Source organism: Lolium perenne, chromosome 3 (genome assembly GCF_019359855.2).
Source record: "Lolium perenne isolate Kyuss_39 chromosome 3, Kyuss_2.0, whole genome shotgun sequence".
Taxonomy (NCBI): Eukaryota; Viridiplantae; Streptophyta; class Magnoliopsida; order Poales; family Poaceae; genus Lolium; species Lolium perenne.
In genome coordinates, this window is record NC_067246.2 from 100,370,159 (window position 1) to 100,397,767 (window position 27,609).

General features: G+C 46.9%; 1 protein-coding gene across 1 annotated transcript; it reads left to right on the forward strand.

The window, feature by feature from the left end:
- The first annotated feature begins 1,281 nt into the window (after window positions 1–1,281).
- Window positions 1,282–3,081, forward strand: LOC127341988 (cytochrome P450 736A117). Its single transcript, XM_051367934.1, has 2 exons — window positions 1,282–2,285; window positions 2,377–3,081. Exons 1-2 carry the CDS (start codon window positions 1,344–1,346, stop codon window positions 2,983–2,985), a joined length of 1,551 nt encoding a protein of 516 aa, XP_051223894.1. The 5' UTR covers window positions 1,282–1,343; the 3' UTR covers window positions 2,986–3,081.
- Window positions 3,082–27,609: the final 24,528 nt, after the last annotated feature.

Consider the following 27,609-nt stretch of genomic DNA (forward strand, 5'->3'; position numbering starts at 1 on the left):
ATTCAGATTTGTGAAACATAATGAAACATATTGAAACTTGACACACGAATTTCAAAGTATCAAATGGAGTGAAATTCACTATGCAAAACATGCACGGGACATCACATGCACGAAATCGTTTGCTGCTCTCCAAGAGTAGAGGGTGGTAGTGTGTGTCGGCTGAAAGAGGTGAACCCTAGAAAATTTTCCCTGTGTTTCTCCTCTTGGCTAGTGTTGGCGTGTTGCTAATCTGAAAATTTCTTCCGAGTATCCAACAAATCTCGATCCATTTCCAGCTGTATCCAGCACGTCAATCCCACCGCATATTTCCGTCGACGCCTTGAGTACATGCCACTTCGACCATCCGTCAAGGCGTCAACAGATCGATTGAATTGAAGATGACACAGCTTTTTTTCTTTTTTGACAATCAATATCACATATATTCATAATAACAAATAGTATATGGTATAGATACACGAGCTGTCTCCAACGATTATATAAAATAAAATCTAAAAGATACTAGCAAATTTTCGAGGTCTTCAAACTCTTTCTTCTTCCAAGACATAATTTTGTACTTTCTTGAAGACAGCCAAAGACAGATAACAAACTATAGACCTGTAAATATCAACGAAGGTTCTCTCATAATTTTAATTTGAGCCGCAATGCCAAGGTTGTGTGCACGCGCGCAATCATTAAAGTAGTCAATCAACATCGGCAAGAGTACCAACACTAGTATGTCAGGGAATAAAAACCGATCAGCCTTATCGATGTTGATGGCAAGCCGAGAGTACGAATCACCATTGTCGAGGACGTAGCAACCGGGACAAAAACTGCGAGGATAATCCTCCTCGCGGCAACCACGAGAAAATATCCAAGATCGATCTGGCGAAGTAAGATCTGAACACCCATACCTAGATTATTGTAATCTTTCAACACCAGCATTGACGTCGGGAAGGAGATCTCGTCGTCGAACGAAAGGCCGAAGATCACTTATTGCAGACAATGCCATCTCCACTGCGGGAAAACCAACAAGAAAACGGCAACCAAAACCCTAACATAAACTACTGAAAAGACTACTTTTATTGAAAACTCCACGCATAGATCAGGTTCCCCACTCCTCCCGACACCGGCGAAGCCGGCTGAAAAAGGGGGAGGCTGAAGTGGAGGCGGCTAGGATTTTTTTCTCTGGAAGCGGCGGCTGAGCGGAACAATTGAAGACGACACAGCTGATACTGATACATGCAGTGAACGTGAATATCAGCAGTCGCTAGATGGTGCTGCACTTGTAGCTGGTCCATTCAGGCCGTAGCACTCACCAGAGCGTCGGGGGTACGGCGCCAGAACGCACGCTTGCCCCGACGACCATGGCCTTGGTTGCACTCGCGCTCCTCCTCCTTGCCTTCACCGTATCTCTCTTGTACCTCCTTCGTAAGCCCACTCCTCCGCGCAGCGGCAGCGATGGAACGCGGAGGCGCCAGCTGCCGCCATCGCCGCGCGGCATGCCGCTCCTTGGCCACCTCCATCTCCTGGGCTCCCTGCCTCACCGTGCGCTCCGATCGTTGGCCGCAGCGCACGGCCCGGTCCTGCTGCTCCGGCTCGGCCGCGTGCCAGCCGTGCTCGTGTCCTCGGCTGTCGCGGCGGAGGAGGTGATGAGGACCCGCGACCTGGCCTTCGCGAGCCGCCCGCCCAGCGCCATGGCCGAGCGGCTCCTCTACGGGCGCGACGTGGCGTTCGCGCCCTACGGCGAGTACTGGCGCCAGGCGCGCCGCGTGTGCGTGGTCCACCTCCTCAGCCCGCTCCGCATCCTCTCCTTCCGCCGCGTCCGGGAAGAGGAGGCCGCCGCGCTGGTCGACCGCGTCCGCGACGCGGGGGCTGGCGGCGCCGTCGTCGACCTGTGCGAGCCTCTTCTCGTCTACGCCAACACGGTCGTCTCGCGCGCCGCGTTCGGGGACAAGAGCGCGCGCGGCTTGTACGTCGATGGTGACAAGGGACGCGTGCTGAGGAAGGTGTTCACGGACTTCGAGGAGCTGCTCGGCACGGCGCCTCTGGGGGAGCTCCTGCCGGGGCTTGGGTGGGTGGACGCCGTGAAGGGGACGGAGGGCAAGATCAGAAGGACGTTCGAGGCGCTGGACGGTGTGCTCGAGAAGGTGATAGACGACCACCGCCACCGGCGTCAAGCCGGCCGGCAGAAGGGCGAGGACAGCGACGATCACTGGGATTTCGTGGACGTGCTGTTGGACGTGAACGAGACGGACAACGAAGTTGGCATTCGGCTCGATACGATCGAAATCAAGGCTATAATCCTGGTACGTGTTCTTCGTTAGTAGCACCCGTTAGATCGCCATGGCAATAGTACGCAGTTGACATGTTTCTTGTATTGGGCGTCGACGCGAGCAGGACATGTTCGCGGCGGGGACGGACACCACGAGCACGGCGATGGAGTGGGCCATTGCGGAGCTCATCGCCCACCCAAACAGCATGAGGAAGCTCCAGGACGAGATCCGGGCGGTCATCGGCGTCGCCGATCAGCACGTCGTCACCGAGGACCACTTGGACAAGCTGCTCTATCTCAAGGCCGTGGTGAAGGAGACGCTGCGCCTGCACCCTCCGATCCCTCTCCTCGTGCCACGAGAGCCACCCAACGACGCCGAGATACTCGGCTACCACGTCCCGGCGCGCACACGGGTGGTGATCAACGCGTGGGCCATCGGCCGGGACCCGGCGACGTGGGATCGCGCGGAGGAGTTCGTGCCGGAGAGGTTCCTCGACAGCGCCGTGGACTACAGGGGCCAGGACTTTGAGCTCATACCGTTCGGCGCCGGCCGGCGGGGGTGCCCCGGTGTTGGGTTCGCCGTGCCCACCGTGGAGATGGCGCTCGCGAGCTTGCTGTACAATTTCGACCTGGCGCCGGCCGCCGGGACTTCGCTGGACTTGCGCGAGGTCAACGGCCTCTCCGTGCGCCTCAAGTCTGGCCTGCCGCTCGTCGCTAAACCGCGGTTTTCGTGAATTAACTGGTTGGGTTGTACCGTACATAATTATACTATTCGTGTGAAATGACTTTATACAGTGTACGGGAGGTCCCGTACACGTCTCCTCCGTTCATTCCATTTTGTCCAGTGCTTTAGGTACTTTTGCTGCTCTCTATTCGTCTGCAATTCCTTATCTTTTTTCGAGAGTACGCGAATGCGTACCATATTTTTATAGAAGGCAGAAGTATTTACAAGATCGGTTTTGCTATGTCACAGTCAACTGAGATTTTCTTAAGTCTAAGTCAATTATAAAAATGTGCTTTGAGTTGTACTTTTCTGTTAAAAAAGTGCAATTGCACTTTTCTGACAGAAATGTGCAACTGAACCGAGTTGCACTTTTCTTTAAACTGTAGTTGCACTTTTCTAAGTTGACTGAGACTTAAGAAAATCTCAGTCAACTTAGACATAGGCACACCCTTACAAGATTGGCTTCACCTGCGGACAGGCAAGGCCAAGGAACTCCAAAAACATAACCCATTTTCTAACAAGTGCGGGGGCACTCCCTGGTCGTACCGAGTGCCCACCTCTGTTCGTTGTCCGATGGACATCCTGTGGCTCGCTGGGAATAGCAGGACCAAAGACATGACACGACTCTCTTTCTTCTCTCCAAGGCGGGGCTCTTCTGGTCCACTCATTCTTATCCCCAACCCACAACCTCCGCCCGCTACCTCCCTCCTCCGCCTAGACCACCGCCCGACCTGCCTCCGCCGCCGTAACCCAGAACTCGAACTCTGCCTCACCGCCTCCTCTCAGGCTGCCTCTGATTCCCCCGCTGTCGGCAGGACGCTCACCTCCACACGCGCTGCAGGGCCATTCCCCATGGCGCGCCGCCGGGAGGATACCCATCTCCACACGCGCGTTGGAGGCATCCATCTCCGTGACGCGACGCCGGTACGCCCAACTCCACCGCCCTGCAGGCCCGGTCTCCATGGCGTCGCCTGGGGAGAACGCCCACACTCCACAGGTGCTGCAGGCCACCCGTTCCCGTGGCGTGGCGCTGGAAAGGGCCTCGCCCAACCACGCGTTGTAGGGCCCCCCACATCCATGGCGCGCCGCCGGGACGACGCCCACCCAGGGCCCCCGTCTCCGTTCGCACCGCCGGGAAGGGCCTCGCTCCACCGTGCGCCCCTTGGCCCTCTTTCATGGTCCAGCAAGTGGACTCGTCGCGATCTCATGTCGATGTATTTTTTTGGTGCATATGTGCACTTTCTTATTTTTTCTACATCCCATCAGTGATATTTTTCAATTTTTTTACATTCTCAATTGAAATCATAAGCACTAGTATTTTCTGGGATGTATTTTTTTAGCTATATGTATTTTTTATCTATTTTTTACATCTAGAGATATTTTTTTACATCTAGAACAATCGAATCAGTGGATTTTTTTCCTTTTCTACATCCGAGATCTGAAAATAGTACTTTCCCCCATATCTAGATTTATAAGTACATTAGCTTCTCCAGATTTTTTTGTACATCCATGCTGACATTTTTTACATCCTAGAATCACAAATACTACTGTAGAATATTTTCTGAGATGTAATTTTATGAAGTTAAACTTTAATTTCTTACATTCCAGTATTTGTTCTGAATTTAAGGAATCAAAGGAGAAGATGCCAGATGCATTTTCTTTTTATTTGGGTGAATTTATACATAATCAAGAGCACGCTTTTTCCATCATGAAGTTGCCACGGAGTCGAGGCGTGCGGACCTGGGCGGTAGCAGGAGAGGAAATAGAACTTTCTATTTTTGGACCACCGGATGTTTTATTTCCTAATTTGGGTGGGGCACCCGGTAGACTAACTAGTGCTATAGCACCGCGTAGCAACGTCCAAAACATAAAAGGACTACTCTCTCCTAACAGCGGGAACTCCTACTCCAAGACCTATTCCTCTATCTTGCCTCCTGGCGCTAATAAGAAGATTGAACTCGTCAAGAATCCAAGAGGACAAACGAGTCGCGCTGAACTTGTCGCTGAGTGTTCCCAAAGCACCAGGCATTCCTATTCTTCCAGAGCGCATGGCTAATGGTGCAGACCAGCATGTCAAAGTTCTTCCGAGGCTTGTAACGGAATCTCTCTCTCCATAGTCCACCAATCCTGGATCCTGCTCGTAGGTGTGGGCAGCTGAATGGGAAGTCGCAGCTGCTCTGCGCAGCTATGCCACACCTGCCGTGCGTAGACACACTGCAGTAGAATATGAACGACAGTGTCCTCATCCTGCAGACAGACGAAGCAAGCCGAAGTGATGTCCTGAAGCCCGTGCCTTGTCCGCCTATCAGAAGTCCAGACACGATACTTGACTGCCAGCCACATGAAGACCATGTTCTTCGGGGTGGCTCAGCATCTCCAGATTGCATCGCTCAAGGGGGGGCTGATCTCGCCATGGCAGAGCATTTTGTAAGTGGACTTCGCCGAATACATGCCAGAGGCGGACCACGGCCAGCTGAAAACGTCCGAAGCCGTGACGTCTCTGGTAACACTGTTGACGGCGATCCATAGCTGCAGGCACTCAACCGCTCCACGCGTCGCCATATTTCCTGAGAAGTCAGTGATCCAAGCGTTTCCAATAAGGCCTTGCTCGACGGTTCTTGCATTGCGAATCCTGGTCGTCACGGTGAGGCATAATCCTGGGGCGAAGTCGCTTGCCGCTCGTCCATTGATCCAACGATCGCGCCAAAACAAGGTATTCCTTCCATTCCCGACCTTGATGCATACCAAACTATCAAAAACCTCACGCGCCTCCACATCCTTGATTATGGGCAGCCCCTGCCAAGGATGGTCTGGGTGCTTTCTCCTCAACCACTCCCAGCGAACACGAAGTGCCAAGCCGTGTAGATGCAAGTCTTTGACACCGAGCCCGCCAAACTCAATCGGCTTGCAGACCCTCTCCCAAGCCACGAGGCATTGCCCACCATTGGCACGATCCTTGCCTGCCCAGAAAAAACCTCGCATTCCCTTGTTGATTTCCTCCAAAAGCCAACGGGGGGGCTTCCGCGATCAGCAGGTGATGTACTGGCCTAGCGGACATGACGGCTTTGACAAGTGTCAATCTCCCCGGTTTCGCAATCAGGCCTCTCTGCCAAGCCGGCACAATGCGAACAACCGCATCAAGCATCGGCTGCCATTGAGCCTTGGTGAGCGGTCGCAGTGATAATTGCAGCCCCAAGTAACGGATAGGGAATTCCGATATCGGGCAGTGCAGGATATCAGCAACAAGCTCCCTCTCCTGGCTACCTCCACGGATCAGGGTAGCAGTGGTCTTTCTGAAGTTGACATGCAAGCCTGACGCCAAACCAAAAATTCTAAGCAGCTCCCTGATCGTCACCAATTAAGTACGGCACCTGTGGCTTGACGAAGACTACTACATCATCAGCATAGATAGACAGCCTCTGAGTGTGGGTGCAATTACCAATCCGGTCAAGAAGGCCTAGCTCTGTAGCTCTGAGCACGAGCAGCGTAACAACTTCCATAGCCAGAACAAACAGCTGCGGGGATAGAGGATCCCCCTGGCGAAGACCGCGGGCATGCATAATTCGATCTCCCGGGACACCGTTGACTGAAACCCTCGTGGATGAAGTACGCAAGGCGATTGCAATCCAACGCAGCCAAGGCTTCGGGAAGCCAAGCTGACGCAAGATCTCCATAAGAAAGGGCCACGACATGGAGTCAAACGCTCGGCAAATATCCAATTTCAGCAGCACCCCCATCTCCTTCCTACAATTGATTTTCCTAGCCATCTGTCGAACCAGGACAAAGTTGTCATGAAGATGTCTCCCTTTGATGAATGCTGATTGGTTCTTGCTCACCAAAGTCTCCATCTTGGGCCTCAGCCTGTTCGCCAAAATCTTGGTCCAAAGCTTAGCGAAACTATGTACAAGGCTGATTGGCCTGTAGTCCCCAGGCTCAAGGGCGTCCGGCTTCTTGGGTACAAGGGAGATCAGCGCTCGATTGAGCCTACCAAAGCCCCTACCATCGCCTGCATGCAACTTGCAGATAGCTGCCATTATCTCCGGCTTGATTGTCGCCCAAGATCTCTGATAAAACGCCCCAACAAAGCCATTCGGGCCCGGGGCAAGGTCCGGAGGAAGCTCCCTGATGACTCCCCAAACCTCCTGCTCGGTGAAAAGCTGCCCTAGATCCGCCAGCTCCTCAGAACGATAAGGCATCCCAAGCTCCACTAGGTCCAGCGTTTGATCCCTGGTCTGAATTGTGCCTAGCAGGTTTCTGTACACCTCGAAGAAAATACGCTCCTTGCCTTCCTGGTCAGTCACCGTTTCTCCCTCATGGCGAATGGCGGGTATGAAGTTCTTGATGCGCCGTCCGTTAGCCACTGCGTGAAACAGTTTCGTGTTTGCGTCCCCATCTTGAAGCCAGCGCATCCTCGATCGCTGTCGTGCCATGGTCCTCTCCAAGGACGACAGCCCTAGTACCGAGAGTTTTAGGGTTTTCCTTAGCCACCACTCCTCCTGCGAGAGTGCACGCACATCCTGCGCCGCATCAAACCGGTGAATTAGCAGGTTAGCCATGGCGATTTGGAGCTTCAGGTTTCCCACCTTCCTGTCTCCCCAGCTTTGCAAATACGAGGCCAAGTTTCTAAAGCAAGCATCCATGCGAAGAAAAGGGTCAACAATGCCCGGGTCACATCTCCACCCCTCTTTGACAGCCTCATCAAACCCCTCAAGTTTTAACCAAAATAGCTCAAATTTGAACCTTCTCCTCGGTCGGTGTGATGCATTCATGGACAGGTGTAGTGGCGCGTGGTCAGAGATGGAGGATGAAATGGCCTGCAGCAGGGAGTCAGGGAAAAGGAGCTCCCAGTCAACGGATACTAGCGCTCTGTCGATGGCTGTCAAGGTAGGGTTCCTGCGCTCATTACTCCAAGTATACTTGCGCCCGTGCATGTAGACCTCTCGGAGCTCCATGGTGTTGACAAATTCTCTGAACCTCGCCATGTTCGTAAGGTCTAGGTTGTCGTTGTTCTTCTCCGATGCACGCAGAATCATGTTAAAGTCGCCAATGATTAGCCACGGTACCGGACAGAGCGATCTCCTCTCCTTCAGTTCCTCCAGGAACTGTGCTTTGTCCTCGTTGCTTTGCGGGCCATAGACAACAGTTAGCCACCAGAACTGGCCATCGCCAGACCGTACCTCTCCCGTGATCGAGAACGAATCGTAGGACACATCAGAAATCTGCATAGCACTCGTCTTCCAAGCCAACAGGATTCCTCCACGGGTTTCAATCGCCGGCAAAAACACAAATCCATCAAAGGATGGGCCAAGGCATTGATTGACAGTAAAGCTATCGATTACAGCCATTTTGGTCTCTTGGAAGCAAACTAGATTAACACTCAGAGAATCGATCACCTCCCTAACTGCGTCCCTCTTGGCTGGATCATTAAGCCCTCGAGGGTTCCAACTCAATACTTCAGGGTTTATATTCATTGATACTATATAGAGTCTCCAAGAACGTCCACTCAAGCGTGGACGCTCACCTCCACGGATCGCTGCAGCAGGGCCATCTCACTGCGAGAAGGCAGTGTCTTCCCAAAGATAGAAGCCAGAACGCGCAGGTGTTGCTCACGAACAGGGGAGTCAAAGAACTTTCGGAATTCCTCCAAAACAGCGTCGTCAACCGTCAGGTCCGCAGGGGTGATGCCGAGCACCTTGAGAAGGACGGTCTCGGCAGCCGAAGCCTTGCGCGGCTGCCTCCCAACGATGGCAGATGCTGGCGCACCTAATCTGGCGCTGCGGCGCGGTGTGAAGGGTTCTGCGTCAGGCCGAAGGGCAGACACAGATTCCACCTCACGAAGAAGGGGCAGCGCCAGTGTCTTCAGTAATTTGGCGCAGAATTCCTTCATTCTCCCCAGGGCGTTTGCTTCCGCTATGGACATACCCTGCCCCTGAATAGGATTCTCCAGCGCGGGTAGAGCATTGTGTGTCACGTCTTGTTGCTCCAAGGAGCGATCGTTGCTCAAGGGAGAGATTTCCTTCGCTCCAATGTCCTGGGTACAGGGCCCAATAGCCCGATCTGGTGGTGGGCCTTGGCTTGGCCCAAACTGGCCCGAGATGGAGACCTCAAAGAATTCCTGCTCCAGGCAACGCGTAGAAATATCTTGACTGCTCCTGGCGCTGTCCTGTCCACTTGCGACGAGCTCCTTGTCGTGACTCGCCGGCACATACGGGCATGCAGAGGCAGAGAGGCCCTGGCCGCACGCTGTGGTAGAGGCATCCAAGGAGGGAGGGTTCCTAGGATCCTTCTGGTGGGACCGGTCAAACGGCCGCTGACTCTCAAAGCCACTTTCACTTTCTTTGCCCTGTACCACAGGCCGACCAAACTCCTGTCCCTCCTTACTTGGGATCGATGCATCGGACTGCGACAAATCTTCGTTGGGAGCTGCAAAAGCCGGTTTGTCTGTATCCAACGGGACAGCGGGAGGTACTGGCGCTGCTGCAACGACCACCTCCTCCACTCCATTCGCCGAAGTTGAATTCGAATTTTTAGCCACCCACTGGCGCCTGTCTCTCACTGTAGCCTGCGGGCCCCGGCGCATCGGACCGTCCATGTGAGGGATCCTCCAGCTCGGTGGAGAGGATGCCGCCACCTGGCAATACGTGCGTGGACCACCGTCACCACCAGCACGAGTGTTGTGCCTTCCATCTCCACGCCTGTCCGGCACGCCCAGCCGCCATGGCGGACGCCGGGAGGTATGCTCCGGCCCTCCATGCCCGTCCGCTCCCCGCGAACCAGGAGCCCCGCGCCGGCCCGAGCCTGGAGAGGCCGGCGACGAGTCGAGCCACAGCTCCGGCAAAGGCTCATCCTCCACCCTGTCCACATGGATGAGGATCTTGTACGTGAGCATCTTCTTCTCCATCCGCCCAGGCACCGACATAGTGGAGCTGGTTTCATCCGAGTGTTGCCGCGACGCCGGCGGCGTGTCCACACCAGGCTCGGGGGGGCTCCGGGATCGCCAGCCTCCTTGCTGGCGGAATCCTGTCGACGTCGTTGGTCCAAGCCGTCACCTTGAACGTGGCCAAGTCGGCCCTGGATGCAGTCTGCGGCACGATCTCATCAATAGAGCATGAGTCGCCAAGCAGGTCCTCCACCACCTCTCTCTGGAACGCATGGGGCGGCACACCCTCAATCACCAGGTCAACTTTGGAACGCCAGACCTCAAGTGTCGCCTGAGACAACCTGGTCCATCTCCTGAAGAAGAACGTCTCTCCGGCATGCTTCACCGAGCTTCTCGCCGCCACCAAATTCCTGGACTCTGCAGTAGGGAAGACAACCAGGAAGTCTTCTGGCCTGTACCGATGCACAGAGAAGCCATTGCTGGGCTGACCAACAACGCGCACCAAGGCTTCATGGATCAGCTCGCAAGAAACGCACGGCCGGCCTCCTCCAACGTACGCAACCATCGCAAACTGGAGACGCCGCTCTAGATCCTGCATGGCCGGGGTGCGGCGAACCACGCAGAGCGGCGCCTCATCGATCTCCAGGGGCGAAGTCGCCGGCCCCGTCGCAGCACCAACATCCGCCTGGCGGCGCGCCAACGTCGACGGCCCCTGGCGTGGCGGAGAGCGGAGAAGGTTGATTCGCGGTGCTGGCGGTGCTAGCGGCCCGTGGCGCGCCAGCTTCGCCAGCGCCTGACGGCGGAGCTCCTCTTCCTCCACCTCAGGGCTGCGGGGACGCTTGCAATCCTTGGTCTCGTGCTCCTCCAAGCTGCAGCGCAGGCAGAGAGGGTCAAAGGTGCAGTCTTGTTTTCGGTGCCCCGGCTGCCCGCAGTTGAAACATCGCCCGCGCCACTCCGGCGCGACCACGCGGCGCTCCGTGATCTCGGCAGCCGCCGCCGCCGCCCTTCGTTGCTCAGCTTTGCGCCGTCTCCACTTTTTCTTCCTGGAGAGATGGGGCTGCTCCCAGACGAGCCTGTCATGCACGGGCACCCGTCCAGCAGCATCGGCCTCTGCCGCCGCCGCCGACGGTACCACCCCGACACGCCTCGAGGAAGCCGCGTCCGAGGAGCCCGAAGAGAAGCCCAGTCCCGAGACCACCGGCCGCTCGTTGCCGTGCCTCGGCGAAGGGGATCTGGATCCAGCCTGTCCGCCGGAACCCACCGACGAGGAGGAGGAGTCCGCCATGGGGAGAGGGAGGGGGGAGGGGAGGGTGTTGGGGGTGGACGCTGGCGCCGGGGTGGCCGCCGGCGGGGAGGAGGCTCTTGGGTGGCTCACCTACCTACCAGCTCCGTCTGCAATTCCTTATCGCTTACCGGATTTTGTAACGGTGTACAGTCCATTTTGAGCAAAAAAAAAGAGCCTCCTTCATTTTGAGCAAAAAAAAATGGTTTGCCCAGAAATAAAAAGGAATAAGACCAGCTGACACGGAGCTCGCTGGAGCACCGTACTTTGCCAGAGACCTCACTGGAGCACCATACTTTGCCGAAAACCTCACCGGAGAGTCATTGACACCTCGTGGCAAAAAATTGTACGAAATTAGAACAAAAACATACCAATTGAAGTAAACATTTTATACTATTGTAGCATTGCAACATCTTTCTTTATGAGGTCTCCGACGAGGTCCTTGCAGCACTGCCGCTTCCTCCTTGCAGCACCAGAATGAACCGATGATAACACCCGTGCTCTTCATGTGTAGAACTCGGGTTCTTTATTAGTAGCAACGCCACCCGCCTATGGCAGCATCACCACATCCAGATGGTAGCAGCCCCGCCATTCTTTTGAAGCAACGTCGGACGCTGCTCGCAACAACAGCATGTGCCTCTCGTAGCACCTCGTAGACTAGCTTCGCCACACCACTTAACGCCTCTTAACTCCAGGTGCCACTCGTAGCATTGACCATGACCGCATGTAGCTCCGCCGACCACCGCTCCTAGCATATCCGCCATGGCTTCTCAACCTTGACCACCGGTTGTGTTTCACGTAGCGCTAGAGAAGCCTGTGTTTAGGCTTTGCGGAATAGGAAGTGAGCCTAATGCAAACTAGGTGAGGTAACCTATATAATGAAACAAGATACTTCAAGCACGAAGGCTATCACACAAACAAAGAACACATGTAAAGAGATCGGTTAGAAATAACCGAAGCATGCGAAGATGACGATGTATTCTCGTGTTCCCTTTCTTGATAGGAAGGTACGTCATGTTGGAGAGGTGTGTGGGATCCCACGAAGGATTTCCCAACGCCACGAAGGCTCAACTTTTTCCCTGGAGCCTATCCCACAAAGGAATAGCTCACTGATACGTCTCTGACGTATCGATAATTTCTTATGTTCCATGCCACATTATTGATGATATCTACATGTTTTATGCACACTTTATGTCATATTCGTGCATTTTCTGGAACTAACCTATTAACAAGATGCCGAAGTGCCAGTTGATGTTTTCTGCTGTTTTTGGTTTCAGAAATCCTACTAAGGAAATATTCTCGGAATTGGACGAAATCAACGCCCAGGGTCCTATTTTGCCACGAAGCTTCCAGAAGACCGAAGAGTCAACGGAGTGGGGCCACGAGGTGGCCAGGAGGGCAGGCGGTGCGGCCCCACCCTTGGCCGCGCCGCCCTGTCTCCTGGGCCCCTCGCGTCGCCCCCTGACCTACCCTTCCGCCTACTTAAAGCCTTCGTCGCGAAACCCCCAGTACCGAGAGCCACGATACGGAAAACCTTCCAGAGACGCCGCCGCCGCCAATCCCATCTCGGGGGATTCAGGAGATCGCCTCCGGCACCCTGCCGGAGAGGGGATTCATCTCCCGGAGGACTCTACGCCGCCATGGTCACCTCCGGAGTGATGTGTGAGTAGTTCACCCCTGGACTATGGGTCCATAGCAGTAGCTAGATGGTTGTCTTCTCCTCATTGTGTTTAATCGTCGGGTCTTGTGAGCTGCCGAACATGATCAAGATCATCTATCTGTAATTCTATATGTTGTGTTTGTTGGGATCCGATGAATAGAGAATACCATGTTATGTTGATTATCAATTTATATCTATGTGTTGTTTATGATCTTGCATGCTCTCCGTTATTAGTAGAGGCTCTGGCCAAGTTTTTGCTATTAACTCCAAGAGGGGGTATTTATGCTCGATAGTGGGTTCATGTCTCCGTGAATCTGGAGAAGTGACAGAAATCTCTAAGATTATGGATGTGCTATTGCCACTAGGGATAAAACATTGGTGCTATGTCCGAGGATGTTGTTACTGATTACATTACGCGCAATACTTAATGCAATTGTCTGTTGTTAGCAACTTAATACTGGAGGGGGTTCGGATGATAACCTGAAGGTGGACTTTTTAGGCATAGATGCATGCTGGATAGCGGTCTATGTACTTTGTCGTAATGCCCAATTAAATCTCACTATACTCATCATAATATGTATGTGCATGGTCATGCCCTCTTTATTTGTCAATTGCCCAACTGTAATTTGTTCACCCAACATGCTGTTTATCTTATGGGAGAGACACCTCTAGTGAACTGTGGACCCCGGTCCAATTCTCTTTACTGAAATACAATCTACTGCAATACTGTTCTACTGTTTTCTGCAAACAATCATCTTCCACACTATACATCTAATCCTTTGTTACAGCAAGCCAGTGAGATTGACAACCTCGCTGTTTCGTTGGGGCAAAGTACTTGGTTTGTGTTGTGCAGGTTCCACGTTGGCGCCGGAATCCCTGGTGTTGCGCCGCACTACATCTCGCCGCCATCAACCTTCAACGTGCTTCTTGACTCCTACTGGTTCGATAAACCTTGGTTTCTACTGAGGGAAACTTGCCGTTGTGCGCATCACACCTTCCTCTTGGGGTTCCCAACGGACGCGTGTCGAACGAAAAGACAATACGTCAACCACGCGCATCAAGCAAAATTTCTGGCACCGTTGCCGGGGAGATCAAGACACGCTGCAAGGGGAGTCTCCACATCCCAATCTCTTTACTTTATTTTTTGTCTTGCTTAGTTTTATTTACTACTTTGTTTGCTGCACTAAATCAAAATACAAAAAAATTAGTTGCTAGTTTTACTTTATTTGCTATCTTGTTTGCACTCCATATTAAAAACACAAAAAAATTAGTTACTTGTTTTACTTTACTTAATATCATGCATGTTTTTATTTCACTACTTAAGCATAATGGAAAACAACAAAAATATGAGAGATCTTTATGAACTTTATCTTGAATTAGGACATGATGTGTTTGAAGAGAGAATTAAAAAACCCATGGAACTTTATATGCATGCTAATGGGAATGTTATTACTATGAATGCTTTGAACACCATTGTTGCTTATGCTATGGAAAACTCTAAGCTTGGGGAAGCTGGCTTTGATGAGCATGATCTTTTTAGTCCCCCAAGCATTGAGGAGAAAATTTTCTTTTATGATTACAATATGCCTCCTATATATGATGATAGCCACTTTGTTGAATTTGCTCCCACTACAACTAATAAAATTGATTATGCTTATGTGGAGAGTAATAATTTTATGCATGAGACTCATGATAAGAATGCTTTATGTGATAGTTATATTGTTGAGTTTGCTCATGATACTACTGAAAGTTATTATGAGAGAGGAAAATATGGTTGTAGAAATTTTCATGTTACTAAAATGCCTCTCTATATGCTGAAATTTTTGAAGCTACACTTGTTTTATCTTCCTATGCTTGTCACTTTGCTCTTCATGAACTTGTTTATTTACAAGATTCCTATGCATAGGAAGCATGTTAGACTTAAATGTGTTTTGAATTTGCTTCTTCATTCTCTCTTTTGCTTCAAATACTATTTCTTGCGAGTGCATCATTAAAACTGCTGAGCCCATCTTAATGGCTATAAAGAAAGAACTTCTTGGGAGATAAACCATGTGTTTTTTTTTTACTACAATACTTTGTTTTTATTTTGAGTCTTGGAAGTTGTTTACTACTGTAGCAACCTCTCCTTATCTTAGTTTTGTGCTTTGTTGTGCCAAGTAAAGTTGTTGATAGTAAGGTTCATACTAGATTTGGATTACTGCGCAGAAACAGATTTCTTTGCTGTCACGAATCTGGGCAAAATTCTCTGTAGGTAACTCAGAAAATTATGCCAATTTACGTGAGTGATCCTCAGATATGTATGAAACTTTCATTCAATTTGAGCATTTTCATTTGAGCAAGTCTGGTGCCTCAATAAAATTCGTCAATACGAACTGTTCTGTTTTTGACAGATTCTGCCTTTTATTTCGCATTGCCTGTTTTGTTATGTTCGATGGATATTTCGATTCCATTGACTTTCAGTAGCTTTGTGCAATGTCCAGAAGTGTTAAGAATGATTATGTCACCTCTGAACATGTATATTTTAATTGTGCACTAAACCTCTAATGAGTTGTTCTAAGTTTGGTGTGGAGGAAGTTTTCAAGGATCAAGAGAGGGAGATGATACAACATGATCAAGGAGAGTGAAAGCTCTAAGCTTGGGGATGCCCCGGAGGTTCACCCCTGCATATATCAAGAAGACTCAAGCGTCTAAGCTTGGGGATGCCCAAGGCATCCCCTTCTTCATCGACAACATTATCAGGTTCCTCCCCTGAAACTATATTTTTATTCCATCACATCTTATGTACTTTGCTTGGAGCGTCGGTTAGTTTTTATTTTTGTTTTGTTTGAATAAAATGGATCCTAGCATTCTTTGTGTGGGAGAGAGACACGCTCCGCTGTTGCATATGGACAAGTATGTCCTTAGGCTTTATTCATAATATTCATGGCGAAGTTTCTTCTTCGTTAAATTGTTATATGGTTGGAATTGGAAAATGATACATGTAGTAATTGCTATAATGTCTTGGATAATGTGATACTTGGCAATTGTTGTGCTCATGTTTAAGCTCTTGCATCATATACTTTGCACCCATTAATGAAGAAATACATAGAGCATGCTAAAATTTGGTTTGCATATTTGGTCTCTCTAAGGTCTAGATAATTTCTAGTATTGAGTTTGAACAACAAGGAAGACGGTGTAGAGTCTTATAATGTTTACAATATGTCTTTTATGTGAGTTTTGCTGCACCGGTTCATCCTTGTGTTTGTTTCAAATAAGCCTTGCTAGCCTAAACCTTGTATCGAGAGGGAATACTTCTCATGCATCCAAAATACTTGAGCCAACCACTATGCCATTTGTGTCCACCATACCTACCTACTACATGGTATTTCTCCGCCATTCCAAAGTAAATTGCTTGAGTGCTACCTTTAAATTTCTATTCTTTACCTTATAATATATAGCTCATGGGACAAATAGCTTAAAAACTATTGTGGTATTGAATATGTACTTATGCACTTTATCTCTTATTAAGTTGCTCGTTGTGCGATAACCATGTTCCTGGGGACGCCATCAACTACTCTTTGTTGAATATCATGTGAGTTGCTATGCATGTTCGTCTTGTCTGAAGTAAGGGCGATCTACCACCTTATGGTTAGAGCGTGCATATTGTTAGAGAAGAACATTGGGCCACTAACTAAAGCCATGATCCATGGTGGAAGTTTCAGTTTTGGACATATATCCTCAATCTCATATGAGAAAATTAATTGTTGCTACATGCTTATGCATAAAAGAGGAGTCCATTATCTGTTGTCTATGTTGTCCCGGTATGGATGTCTAAGTTGAGAATAATCAATAGCGAGAAATCCAATGCGAGCTTTCTCCTTAGACCTTTGTACAGGCGGCATAGAGGTACCCCTTTGTGATACTTGGTTAAAACATGTGCATTGCGATAATCCCGGTAGTCCAAGCTAATTAGGACAAGGTGCGGGCACTATTAGTATACTATGCGTGAGGCTTGCAACTTGTAAGATATAATTTACATGATACATATGCTTTATTACTACCGTTGACAAAATTGTTTCTTGTTTTCAAAATCAAAGCTCTAGCACAAATATAGCAATCGATGCTTTCCTCTTTGAAGGACCTTTCTTTTACTTTTATTGTTGAGTCAGTTCACCTATTTCTCTCCACCTCAAGAAGCAAACACTTGTGTGAACTGTGCATTGATTCCTACATACTTGCATATTGCACTTGTTATATTACTCTATGTTGACAATATCCATGAGATATACATGTTATAAGTTGAAAGCAACCGCTGAAACTTCATCTTCCTTTGTGTTGCTTCAATACCGTTACTTTGAATTATTTCTTTATGAGTTAACTCTTATGCAAGACTTATTGATGCTTGTCTTGAAGTACTATTCATGAAAAGTCTTTGCTATATGATTCACCTGTTTACTCATGTCATATACATTGTTTTGATCGCTGCATTCACTACATATGCTTTACAATAGTATGATCAAGGTTATGATGGCATGTCACTCCAAAAATTATCTTTGTTTATCGTTTACCTGCTCGGGACGAGCAGGAACTAAGCTTGGGGATGCTGATACGTCTCCGACGTATCGATAATTTCTTATGTTCCATGCCACATTATTGATGATATCTACATGTTTTATGCACACTTTATGTCATATTCGTGCATTTTCTGGAACTAACCTATTAACAAGATGCCGAAGTGCCAGTTGCTGTTTTCTGCTGTTTTTGGTTTCAGAAATCCTAGTAAGGAAATATTCTCGGAATTGGACGAAATCAACGCCTAGGGTCCTATTTTGCCACGAAGCTTCCAGAAGACCGAAGATTCAACGGAGTGGGGCCACGAGGTGGCCAGGAGGGCAGGCAGCGCGGCCCCACCCTTGGCCGCGCCGCCCTGTCTCCTGGGCCCCTCGCGTCGCCCCCTGACCTACCCTTCCGCCTACTTAAAGCCTTCGTCGCGAAACCCCCAGTACCGAGAGCCACGATACGGAAAACCTTCCAGAGATGCCGCCGCCGCCAATCCCATCTCGGGGGATTCAGGAGATCGCCTCCGGCACCCTGCCGGAGAGGGGATTCATCTCCCGGAGGACTCTACGCCGCCATGGTCGCCTCCGAAGTGATGTGTGAGTAGTTCACCCCTGGACTATGGGTCCATAGCAGTAGCTAGATGGTTGTCTTCTCCTCATTGTGTTTAATCGTCGGGTCTTGTGAGCTGCCGAACATGATCAAGATCATCTATCTGTAATTCTATATGTTGTGTTTGTTGGGATCCGATGAATAGAGAATACCATGTTATGTGATTATCAATTTATATCTATGTGTTGTTTATGATCTTGCATGCTCTCCGTTATTAGTAGAGGCTCTGGCCAAGTTTTTGCTATTAACTCCAAGAGGGGGTATTTATGCTCGATAGTGGGTTCATGTCTCTGTGAATCTGGGGAAGTGACAGAAATCTCTAAGATTATGGATGTGATGTTGCCACTAGGGATAAAACATTGGTGCTATGTCCGAGGATGTAGTTACTGATTACATTACGCGCAATACTTAATGCAATTGTCTGTTGTTAGCAACTTAATACTGGAGGGGGTTCGGATGATAACCTGAAGGTGGACTTTTTAGGCATAGATGCATGCTGGATAGCGGTCTATGTACTTTGTCGTAATGCCCAATTAAATCTCACTATACTCATCATAATATGTATGTGCATGGTCATGCCCTCTTTATTTGTCAATTGCCCAACTGTAATTTGTTCACCCAACATGCTGTTTATCTTATGGGAGAGACACCTCTAGTGAACTGTGGACCCCGGTCCAATTCTCTTTACTGAAATACAATCTACTGCAATACTGTTCTACTGTTTTCTGCAAACAATCATCTTCCACACTATACATCTAATCCTTTGTTACAGCAAGCCAGTGAGATTGACAACCTCGCTGTTTCGTTGGGGCAAAGTACTTGGTTTGTGTTGTGCAGGTTCCACGTTGGCGCCGGAATCCCTGGTGTTGCGCCGCACTACATCTCGCCGCCATCAACCTTCAACGTGCTTCTTGACTCCTACTGGTTCGATAAACCTTGGTTTCTACTGAGGGAAACTTGCCGCTGTGCGCATCACACCTTCCTCTTGGGGTTCCCAACGGATGCGTGTCGAACGAAAAGACAATACGTCAACCACGCGCATCACTCACTCACTCGTGGTAGACTTTAAAGATTGTCTCCAAACCCTCACAAACTTCTTGTTGGAGCAAAATCCACAACCCGGATGCTTCCGAGCGACCCTAGCTACCTAGGGTTTCACAAACCCTAGAGTAACAAGCTTGCTCGATGAACTCAATGGGGAATGATATTTGGCTTGGAGGAAACGTAGATCGGGGCCTCCTCTTTCTTTCTACCAGAGAGACTTGGCTTTGGGTGGGTAGAAAGAGAGATCCAAGCTTTTTGGTGTTTCAACAATGGTGTGTGTGAGAGAGAGAGCACAAATATGTGAAATGAATGGTTGAACTAACCATATCAAGATGGAAGAAGGGGTATATATAGTCCAAGGAGAAAAATAGATCGAACTTCCTCTCAATTTAGACCCTCTTCTCCTTTATTACTCAAAATATTAAGTCTCGATACATCCAACTCAATCTTTACTCTCCCCCTTTGAGTTTTCTTATGGTCTTCAACTCCTTTTCTTCCAACCATTGAACTCATGGTTAGAATATTGGTCTGATCTAGCTTAGGGTTTGTACTCTTTTAAGGTCTCACGGAGAATCTTTGTGGTGTATCCACACAATTGTGGATATCCGACGTGAATCCTTTGACTATCTGTCACAATTTTTTGGCTGATAAGGTTTTATTTGTTAAACCCTTCTTGTTACAAATAATACAATTGTGGACTACTTGATAACAATTGTGGCTATTTGATAACCAAAAGTGAATTCTTTTATAGGTTCTAATCAACTGGACGAGACATCTTCTACTTTATCTCCTAGTATTGATCATATACCAACTGCGGTCTTCTTATATCTGATATGGTTTCACCTGTCATTTTCCTTCTTCCAGGGTTTATTTTGCAAGAAAACCACTAGCTGACACGATGAATATAGTATCCTAAGTGATTTCCCATGCATTCCCTCTTCCATGATGATTATGGTTCTACTTCTACTTCTCCATAATCACCAGATTTCTCATCTTCATGCTTCTTCCATCCTAAAGTACACCTTTGTTGAGATTAACCATGAAGATTGATATTTCCTTTAGAGTATTGTGGTTACTTCACACAACTTTACTTCCTTTTATGATGAACATTTCTCTTGTCTTCAAAATCTTCAGGATTTGTCACTTCCTTACACGAATACCATTACCCTCTAGATCTATAGCATCAAGTAAGAACTTGATATTGCAACATGCATTTGCATATCAAAGTCAAACTTCATGTATGGATCTAGTCAAACAATGAAAATCCAATAAAATCCAAGAAGATTCAGCTTTGTGTTAATAATACACACCATCATAAGCCTGAATATAATAGTTGAGTAAGACATCTCTAAACATCAGGCTGAGATGTGTAGTATATAACACCACATAGCATAGGTTTATATCGTGATACTTAGCACGTATATATATGGCATACTACTATTTGTATCAACATTTACCCTAATTGCACAATTGCAATAAGATAAACTTGCAACAAAGTGGTCTAGAATAGTTAAGGTTAACCTAATTTCCTTTGGAAGTACTAACTTAGCTTCCATTTTGTTGAGGACTACTTCACATGCTATCTCTAGATTCTAACATGGCGATTCTAAACACATAACTATTAGAGCATAGCTCCTATACTTCGAAGTGTTTGTATAATGTGACTGTGGTCCTAGTATACTTGATACATTTACCATGGTTTTGGAATATAATTCTATGTACTAATATCTAAATTATCACCATACTCCTCCTAAGTATTTGTGATGTTATACTCATCACATAATGACTCTCAAGTGAATCATATATGATCAGCAACTCTACCATGTAAATAGATATTTTATTCCTATCACTCTTCCTTACCTCACATGATTGACTCATCATGGTCTATAGTACCTCATATAACTCATATTTATCACTTACTATTAGTTGGTTCACAAGTTTAGAATTTTTACTTACCCATTACTTGTCTTGGTATACATCTTCTAGTAGGATATCTTTCTTATATACACATCTTCATCACTTGATATCACTTGTATTATAGGTCTGAATAATTATTACTTATCCATAATAGGTGTTGGTACACATCTTTCAATAGGATATCTTCCTTATGGTTGTATCCTCTCTTTGGACTACCATGTTGTATACTAACTGTGGTATACTCATCTATTGTTTTAAGGACTTAATGGTGTACTACATGTTTGGGATTAGCTAACTAACTTTACTTAGAAAATATAGGTAAGAAAGGTTGACTCAAGCGTGTCAGGATTATTCTCAAGTGAATATCCATCTCAAGTCATAAAAATATTAGGTTTAGCTAAGACAACTTCCTATAGACACTACCAAAATTAACCTATAGGTCTCCTTTAAAGGGTTTTAATCCTAGGGTCAAAGCACTTGCTCTGATACGAGCTGAGGTGACCCAGCATACCACTGCATGGTGTAGTATGCAAATCTAACATAACACCAATGAAACACCATTCCACTAGTATTATATCGCTCAGAGTGGTACAACAGAAACATATGCGGGTCCAAGACATGTCTATAAAATTACAATACATACTCTTTACAAAAGATCAGCATAGCCTCCTACTTTACAATGAGGTAAGACTGCAAATAAACTCTAGAAGAACGACTCATCGTCTAATCTTATCACGAACTCTATTTATAGAGGACTTGACTAGCTACATAGGCTATGACTAGATTCTAGCTAAATAGGAGCTAGGATTAGGGAGCTGGTTCCCTTCTACTGCTAATCTAGGTTTTCTCTATGCTGGATGTGGTAATTGACTCTTCTGACAGGGTCCTGTCCCTTGAAGTAGTTGTTGACTCCTCGGCCTTCGAGTTGCAGTGTAGATGCTCCTTTGATGCCTTCATATCTAAGCAGGGGATTTAAGGTGGGATTAGTACGAGCGTGTTCAACAAGCTCATTATAGGAAAGAGGTGTTTAATGCACTAGCTACAGCAATAGACCAGAAAGTCCAGGGAAATGCATGTTTTCATAATTATTTCTTCAAAAGGTTGCTTTTATTCTGAAGAGCTATGTCCGTCAGCCTTCACCGGTTTACTAGAACTTCATGGAGTTCCTTTCCGGCCGCGTTCGCAGTTCCATAACCCGGAACAGGGAGTGACAGGTCATGATTTGATACACTCTGCAGAGGTGTGTTGCTTTACCCATAAGAGATCTTAACCTTGTTGCCAATCGGGCGTACTTTCCCGTCCACACTTCCGTGGTGTGAGGCCTGGTATAAGGTCCTAGTCAAATTATACTCCTTCACGACCTCGTACACCCACCCTTTGTTACAATTCCAACCTTGGGTCCTCGCCGGTCAGCGTACCCCTTTGGATACCTTCCGACCTCGACAACAATCAGATTTTCGACCTGATTCCTTCGCCGGTCGTTGCAACCCATCATAGACCGCATTACCGTGGGGACTTAGGGATCCCCAACCACTCCGCTTGTCCCTCGGGATTCAAGTAACTACGGTAAGCGCATCCGTTGATGTACGATAGGAACAAGTACAATTGACTACTCCTTCCCACTCCAAATCTTATGGTTAACACGAGTCTTACAGCACAAGAATCACTGGACGACATTTGTTGTTAATCCTAGATGGATACAAACCCATTGCAATGGAACCTCCACCATACTCATACCATGGTTCCATTGCCCACCACATAGTCATATTCATAGTTATGAAATTAGCATTTTTGTCTTTTATGCAAGAGTGATAAGTATAGTACTTTGCAAGTAATTTGGTAAAAGTACTCAAATTGACATGACCAAGCGATGAACTTGTCTTTCTTGAATGCAATATTATGCAGGCAAGGTCCTCGATACGCAATAACTCCAAATTCTGAAATAGCATCATCGTCCGGTAAGGACGATGTTTAATAGATTGGCAAGGATGCAATAATTCATAAGTATGAGATGCAATCATTCTAAGCGTGGCCTAACCCCGATGATTTAGGATTAGTGAGTTGGTGTGATTGGTTCAGGATGTGTTACACTTTTAGAGTGATTCCACAAACAAGGTTCTTATTAGGGTTTGGTTGTCTTACTATCATAAACAAGTGGCATAATAAAGCATAGTCATCAATTTAGCACACAAGGAAAAGTAGTTGGCATAATCTTAACATGTAAAGAACAATTGATGGTTTTGGTACTATATGGCATGGTTAATGATTACTTATCATATACTTCAAAAGAATAACTTTTGAAGAACATGTTCTTTAATGAAGAACAAGTATGATAATTATGGTTGTGGGGTTCTATGGTTTACTATGGTTCCAAGTAGATTAAGGATTAGATGGATCACAGATCAGCGCTAGGCCGACACTGCCGCCCCAGGACCACCGGCACTGCCGGCCCCTCAAAGTCAACTACATTTGGACCGTTCGTTTGAATCTTGTGGCTGTGTACTTTTCGCAAATGACTAAGTTACCCCTCCCCAGATCTAGGCTATATATATGTTTGTGCCAGCCACGAATTAGGGTTAGATTAGAACCAAGAAGAACTTGAGCTTTGCTCTTACCCCATGAGGGAAACCCTACCCTAGATCCCAGATCTTGTATCACTCGCTCCTTACCGAATCCTTGTGATCTCTTTGGTGACTTCTATCAATTGTTGGTCTTTTGTTTGCACTTCTACCTTTGGGTCTTTTGCTTGCACTTCTACATGACTTTCATCTTTTCACCCTTCTAGATCTCTCGGGTGCGATTCGTCAATCTCTTTGCGAGACTTCTACCGGAAGGTCTTTTCCTGTAACCTCTATCGAGTTGGTGGTTCGGGCCAACGAGGACAAACCGATTTGTGTGTGTGTGAGTTTGTATCCCGCAATTCCCCTTCGTGTTTTTCATGTTCTTCGCGTTCTTCCCCTCCCTCATGAAATCCACCCAAATCCGTGAAGATCGGGCACACCCTTGGACTTAGCCCTTATCAATGTGTTTGAGGGAACCGGCTCAACCCTCTAGGGGTGGCCTATCTCATATATTTATAGGAGTGTACAAAGTCGAAAACCCCAATCGGAACCCGGCAACGCGCGAGGATGAAAACCAGCCAATCAGAGAGCGGCAGCGTGTGTATTTCCATCCCGTATACGATATGTATGCTTTGGTCACCGATGTGTATTCACATTAATTTCTCTGTCAGTCCTTCTTTACTCTTTCCTTCCCACCGTACGCCGCAAGAACGCAACAAGGAGGATTTTGATGATGACGGTGATCACCCGGACAAATCTGCCAATGCTACCTCTTATGGAGTCAATACGAACCGGTACACCGACACAGGTGCCACAGACCATATCACTGATACGTCTCCGACGTATCGATAATTTCTTGTGTTCCATGCCACATTATTGATGATATCTACATGTTTTATGCACACTTTATGTCATATTCGTGCATTTTCTGGAACTAACCTATTAACAAGATGCCGAAGAGCCAGTTGCTGTTTTCTGCTGTTTTTGGTTTCAGAAATCCTAGTAACGAAATATTCTCGGAATTGGACGAAATCAACGCCCAGGGTCCTATTTTGCCACGAAGCTTCCAGAAGACCGAAGAGGAGACGAAGTGGGGCCACGAGGTGGCCAAACCACAGGGCGGCGCGGCCCAGGCCCTGGCCGCGTCGACCTATGGTGTGGGCCCCTCGTGCCGCCTCTTTACCTGCCCTTCCGCCTACAAATAGCCTCCGTCACGAAACCCCCAGTACCGAGAGCCACGATACGGAAAACCTTCCAGAGACGCCGCCGCCGCCAATCCCATCTCGGGGGATTCTGGAGATCTCCTCCGGCACCCTGCCGGAGAGGGGATTCATCTCCCGGAGGACTCTTCACCGCCATGGTCGCCTCCGGAGTGATGAGTGAGTAGTCTACCCCTGGACTATGGGTCCATAGCAGTAGCTAGATGGTTGTCTTCTCCCCATTGTGCTTAATTATCGGGTCTTGTGAGCTACCGAACATGATCAAGATCATCTATCTGTAATTCTATATGTTGCGTTTGTTGGGATCCGATGAATAGAGAATACTATGTTATGTTGATTATCAATTTATGTCTATGTGTTGTTTATGATCTTGCATGCTCTCCGTTATTAGTAGATGCTCTGGCCAAGTTGATGCTAGTAACTCCAAGAGGGAGTATTTATGCTCGATAGTGGGTTCATGTCTCCGTGAATCTGGAGGAGTGACAAGAACCTCTAAGATTATGGATGTGCTGTTGCCACTAGGGATAAAAGATTGGTGCTATGTTCAAGGATGTAGTCACTGATTACATTACGCGCAATACTTAATGCAATTGTCTGTTGTTAGCAACTTAATACTGGAGGGGGTTCGGATGATAACCTGAAGGTGGACTTTTTAGGCATAGATGCATGCTGGATAGCGGTCTATGTACTTTGTCATAATGCCCAATTAAATCTCACAGTACTCATCATAATATGTATGTGCATGGTCATGCCCTCTCTATTTGTCAATTGCCCAACTGTAATTTGTTCACCCAACATGCTGTTTATCTTATGGGAGAGACACCTCTAGTGAACTGTGGATCCCGGTCCTATTCTTTACATCGCATACAATCTACTGCAATACTTGTTTTACTGTTTTCTGCAAACAATCATCTTCCACACAATACGGTTAATCCTTTGTTACAGCAAGCCGGTGAGATTGACAACCTCACTGTTTCGTTGGGGCAAAGTACTTTGGTTGTGTTGTGCAGGTTCCACGTTGGCGCCGGAATCTCTGGTGTTGCGCCGCACTACATCCCGCCGCCATCAACCTTCAACGTGCTTCTTGACTCCTACTGGTTCGATTAAACCATGGTTTCTTACTGAGGGAAACTTGCCGCTGTGCGCATCACACCTTCCTCTTGGGGTTCCCAACGGACGTGTCAACTACACGCATCAAGCAAATTTCTGGCGCCGTTGCCGGGGAGATCAAGACACGCTGCAAGGGGAGTCTCCACTTCCCAATCTCTTTACTTTGTTTTTGTCTTGCTTAGTTTTATTTACTACTTTGTTTGCTGCACTAAATCAAAATACAAAAAAATTAGTTGCTAGTTTTACTTTATTTGCTATCTCGTTTGCTATATCAAAAACACAAAAAAATTAGTTACTTGCATTTACTTTATCTAGTTTGCTTTATTTACTGTTGCTAAAATGGGTACTCCTGAAAATACTAAGTTGTGTGACTTCACAACCACAAATAATAATGATTTCTTATGCACACCTATTGCTCCACCTGCTACTACAGCAGAATTCTTTGAAATTAAACACCTTTTTACTGAATCTTGTTATGCGAGAGCAATTTTCTGGTGTTAGTTCTGATGATGCTGCTGCCCATCTTAATAATTTTGTTGAACTATGTGAAATGCAAAAGTATAAGGATGTAGATGGTGATATTATTAAATTGAAATTGTTTCCTTTCTCATTAAGAGGAAGAGCTAAAGATTGGTTGCTATCTCTGCCTAAGAATAGTATTGATTCATGGACTAAATGCAAGGATGCTTTTATTGGTAGATATTATCCCCCTGCTAAAATTATATCTTTGAGGAGTAGCATAATGAATTTTAAACAATTAGATACTGAACATGTTGCACAAGCATGGGAAAGAATGAAATCTCTGGTTAAAAATTGCCCAACCCATGGACTGACTACTTGGATGATCATCCAAACCTTTTATGCAGGACTGAATTTTTCTTCGCGGAATTTATTGGATTCAGCTGCTGGAGGTACCTTTATGTCCATCACTCTTGGTGAAGCAACAAAGCTCCTTGATAATATGATGATTAATTACTCTGAATGGCACACGGAAAGAGCTCCACAAGGTAAGAAGGTAAATTCTGTTGAAGAATCCTCTTCCTTGAATGATAAGATTGATGCTATTATGTCTATGCTTGTGAATGATAGGACTAATGTTGATCCTAATAATGTTCCGTTAGCTTCATTGGTTGCCCAAGAAGAACATGTTGATGTAAACTTCATTAAAAATAATAATTTCAACAACAATGCTTATCGGAACAATTCTAGTAATAACTATAGGCCATATCCTTATAATAATGGTAACGGTTATGCTAATTCTTATGGGAATTCTTACAATAATAATAGGAATACACCCCCTGGACTTGAAGCTATGCTTAAAGAATTTATTAGTATACAAACTGCCTTTAACAAATCTGTTGAGGAAAAACTCAATAAAATTGATATTCTCGCTTCTAAGGTTGATAGTCTTGCCTCTGATGTTGATCTTTTGAAATCGAAAGTTATGCCTAATAGGGATATTGAAAATAAAATTGTTACTACAGAAAATGCCATCCAAGTTAGAATTAATGAGAATATAAGATTAATGGCTGAATTGCGTGCTAGGTGGGATAGAGAAGAAAATGAAAAACTAGCTAAAGAGAAGAATGTAGCTAAAGTTTGGACTATTACCACCACAAGTAATGTTGATTCTTCACATGTTGCTGCACCTCCTACTATTAATGGTAAAATAATTGGTATTGGCAATGTTTCTACTCCTAGTGCAAAGCGTACAAAATTGCCTGAAATTGCTAAAACTGCCGAAACTGCCTGTGATAAAACTGCTGAAATTTTTTCCAACATTGGGGATGATGATCCCATTGCTTTAGATTA

Excerpts from the sequence above, each read along its gene's own strand:
- LOC127341988 (XM_051367934.1), top strand. The coding sequence starts at position 1,344 with ATGGCCTTGGTTGCACTCGCGCTCCTCCTCCTTGCCTTCACCGTATCT. Across the intron at positions 2,286-2,376 it reads AAATCAAGGCTATAATCCTG|GACATGTTCGCGGCGGGGAC; the intron begins GTACGTGTTCTT and ends CGACGCGAGCAG.